Genomic DNA, 3,148 nt, shown 5'->3' on the forward strand with positions numbered 1-3,148 from the left:
TACAGCAAGTCTAAAGACCTGAATGAAGGGGCACCTGGGTGGCTCAGTCGGTTAAGTGTCTGCCTTTGGCTCAGGTCATGATCTCAGGGTCCTGGGATGGAGCCTCGCATGGGGCTCTCTGCTCAGCGAGGAGTCTGCTTCTCCCTCTCCCTCTGCCTGCCGCCAACCCAGCTCATGCTCTCTGTCTCAAATAAATAAATAAAATTTAAAAAATAATAATAAAGACCTGAATGACCATTATGAGATTTTTATTTGGAAGCTGCGAGGAAAGCCACCCCTTCTGCGGGCACACTTTAGCTCAGGATCAGAGAGGGTTATGTTCATGAAGCATTCTGCCCACAGAGCCCAGAGATGGAGCCCCAACCATGAACTCGGCGCCAGTGATTCCTGAGGGCTACCCGTGACTTCCATTAGGACCACAGGGCCTTGTCCCCACTTGGACAGTGCATGGGGTAGGAGGTGTCTCTGGAGATCTATTGATCAATTTCCTGATAACAGGCTTAGGAGCAGGGCTCTTTGGGCATGGAATTAGTACCACTTTTCCCTTACACGCAAGCGCTTAGCCTGGCCTCTGTCTCCCCCTGACGGTGCCTACGGATCTTGTACAGCTTGCAGGCTCAGCCTCTGCCTTCAGACGAGGAAGGTGGAAGAGGGGGATACCCCACTCTTCTCTCTGCTATTCAACTCCTCCTTAACCCTTCCTCCACGATCCCGACAGATCAGCTTGGTTCATCAGACAGAACCGAGTTTGGGTGTCTGAGGACTGGCACGGGTGTGAGTCTCTCATTGGCTGCGTGACCTCTTGAGGCAAGTCCTGTAAAATGACAGGCGCGTCATCGGTAAAAAGAACATAAAACCCACCTTGAAGGGCTGCTGGTTGGTATAAGTGGTCTAATATATGGAAAGTGCTTTGTAGCCAGCCTACTAGATAGGAAGTCCGAGCAGTTATTGTTATCCTTATTAACTAGCTCTGCTGTGGTCGCGGGAGGCCCAAATGTGGGGGGAAATTGGGTCCTGAGAAGGAAAGTGGAGTCACAGTGGCAACCGCTCTCCCAGAGCTAGAGGTGATCGTCCTGGGGAACAGAGCCGTCAGGATCCCAAGAACTTACCCCCGGCTCCCCAATTCAGGATGGTGGGCTCCAGCCCGCGTCGTTAGCACCCCCACAGCACACCCAGCACCAGCTCCTCGCCCTCACTCGCACTCCAGCAGCCCCAGCCAGAGGTGTTGTCACACCGGGTGCTTCACACCCAGCGGTGGCGGAAGCTGCTGGTTTCGTTCTGAGGTCACCAGCTCCATCACCCTTTGGGCAGGCTGGCTGCTACGAACCGAGGGCGAGGAGACCCCCCCCCACCCCCGTCACAATGGGGAAGTTCTATCTGATGTTTCATTTAGAGCACGGCTGAAAGAGGGTGTGCTTCCCTCCGTCCCCTTCCCGCAACATCAGACCCTTCTTCCCCAAAGAAACCGAGGCGGAGCGAAGCCTGAACACGGCGGGAAGGAGCAGCGAGCGGGTGGGGAGGTGCGGGGGGCGCCCCAGAGCCGGAGGTTTTGCCGGGACCCGCCCTGCCCGCCCAGAGCCAATGGCCGGGGAGAGCCCGCAGGGGCGAGCACCGCCCACCACGCGCCCTAGGGGGCGGGGCCCGCCTCGGGGCGGGGCCACGGCCGAGGGCGGGGCAGGGAGGCAGCATGCTAAACCGGGTGCGCTCGGCAGTGGCGCACCTGGTGAGCTCCGGGGGCGCCCCGCCTCCGCGCCCCAAGTCCCCAGATCTGCCCAACGCGCCCTCGCCGCAGACCGCCGCTCCTCCAGAAGCGCCCAGGAGCCCTCCGGCGAGGGCTGGGAGCGGGAGCGCAGCGCCGGCGAAGACCGTAGAGGCTCGAGCGAGCTTCTCCCGACCGACCTTCCTGCAGCTGAGCCCAGGGGGGCTACGACGCGCCGACGACCACGCTGGCCGGACTGTGCAAAGCCCCCCGGACACCGGCCGTCGCCTGCCCTGGAGCACTGGCTACGCCGAGTGAGCGCCCCCGGGAACACCCTAGGCAGGAGGGGACCCCAGCCCCCAGCCCCTTCCCCAGCTGGGCATCCCCGGCGCTCGGATGCGTGCCCCTCGCCGTGCTCGGCGCAGGGAGCTCCCTTCTCCCAGGACCTTTGCTTTCCTTTGGGCTTCGGGCCGCACCCCCTCCCAGCCCTTTCTCAAGTCAGTGCAGTCTTCCTCAGGACCTTCCAGCTGGTTGACTACCCTCACCCGCGCCGCCTCAGGACCTTGTTCCCTTCCAGAGCCCGGAGGGTGGAGGGCCCCGTGGAGGATGAGTTGGCCAGTTCTTGGTCGGGGCCGGGCAGTTTAATGGCTAAGGGAGGCGGGGTTTCAAGGAGGAGGGGGTGCGCTTTTAATAGAGGAGATGGCGGCTGGAAAGACTCGCTCCTGGGCTTCCCGACCCCAGCGCCCCAGTTCTCTGTCCCTCTTACCGTTCCCCTCCCCCTCCACACCCAGAAATAGCCCGCGACACCAGGCGGCCTCCCGCTTCCCCAGGGGCGGGGGAGGGGGCCGCCCGGGGAAGCAGGAGGGTCCCCTTTGAATGCCTCTCGGAGGAAGGGCATGGCACTGGCCTGGCAAAGAAGTGGACCCCGGTCGCAGCGGGGAGCAGCCGGCTGGCTCCCAGGCCCGGTGTATTTTTAATAATTCCACTGGGAAAGCAGAGCACTGAGGGAGATGGGGGCGCTGAGGTCGCTGAGGGTGGTGGCTGGTAGACCCGTGGCCCCACCACCATCTCCCGTAGCTTTCTGTTTGGGAAGAGTTTGTAGTTTTGCGGCTCCTGCACAGTCCAGGTGGGCTTCCACCCCTACCCTATTTCAATTCCTCTTTCCCTGTTTGGGCTGGAGCACTTCCTCACTGCCAAAGCAGCAGAAACTTTCACTGGATGATTTTAAGATAAAGGTGGGTGTGCCCATGAGGGTGGGGTGCTGTGGACAAGGCACTAGAAAAGTTGATTAGGCTTCAGGGTGGGATGTAGGGCCTTGGCAAGCAGGATAGTAAGACCTCCTGCCGCCCCTGTCCAGCCCTTTCCCCAGCAGCCAGCGGGAGTGCCCCCTTTGCCAGGGACGGGGCAACGGCGCAGAAACGTGCCGCTGCTGGCCTTTCTATGAGGTGG

At 61.2% G+C, this 3,148-nt stretch overlaps 1 protein-coding gene and 1 long non-coding RNA gene across 2 annotated transcripts in view; one reads left to right on the forward strand and one right to left on the reverse strand.

Moving 5' to 3' along the window:
• Positions 1–231: 231 nt before the first annotated feature.
• On the reverse strand, positions 232–1,475 carry LOC121102039. The gene is made up of 2 exons (XR_005834056.1): positions 1,110–1,475; positions 232–814 (listed from the first exon to the last, which is right to left on the reverse strand). It is a non-coding gene; the product is annotated as an uncharacterized LOC121102039 (long non-coding RNA).
• A 160-nt stretch (positions 1,476–1,635) lies between these two features.
• PPM1J (protein phosphatase, Mg2+/Mn2+ dependent 1J) overlaps positions 1,636–3,148 on the forward strand; it is a 7,957-nt gene continuing 6,444 nt past the window's right edge. Inside the window, exon 1 of the mRNA XM_040626891.1 lies at positions 1,636–2,013. Within this exon, the coding sequence (XP_040482825.1) occupies positions 1,688–2,013 (326 nt within the window). The 5' untranslated portion in view covers positions 1,636–1,687. The remainder of the gene's footprint in view (positions 2,014–3,148) is intronic.

The sequence above is a fragment of the Ursus maritimus genome, unplaced genomic scaffold (assembly GCF_017311325.1).
Source record: "Ursus maritimus isolate PB19 unplaced genomic scaffold, ASM1731132v1 scaffold_12, whole genome shotgun sequence".
Lineage (NCBI taxonomy): Eukaryota > Metazoa > Chordata > Mammalia > Carnivora > Ursidae > Ursus > Ursus maritimus.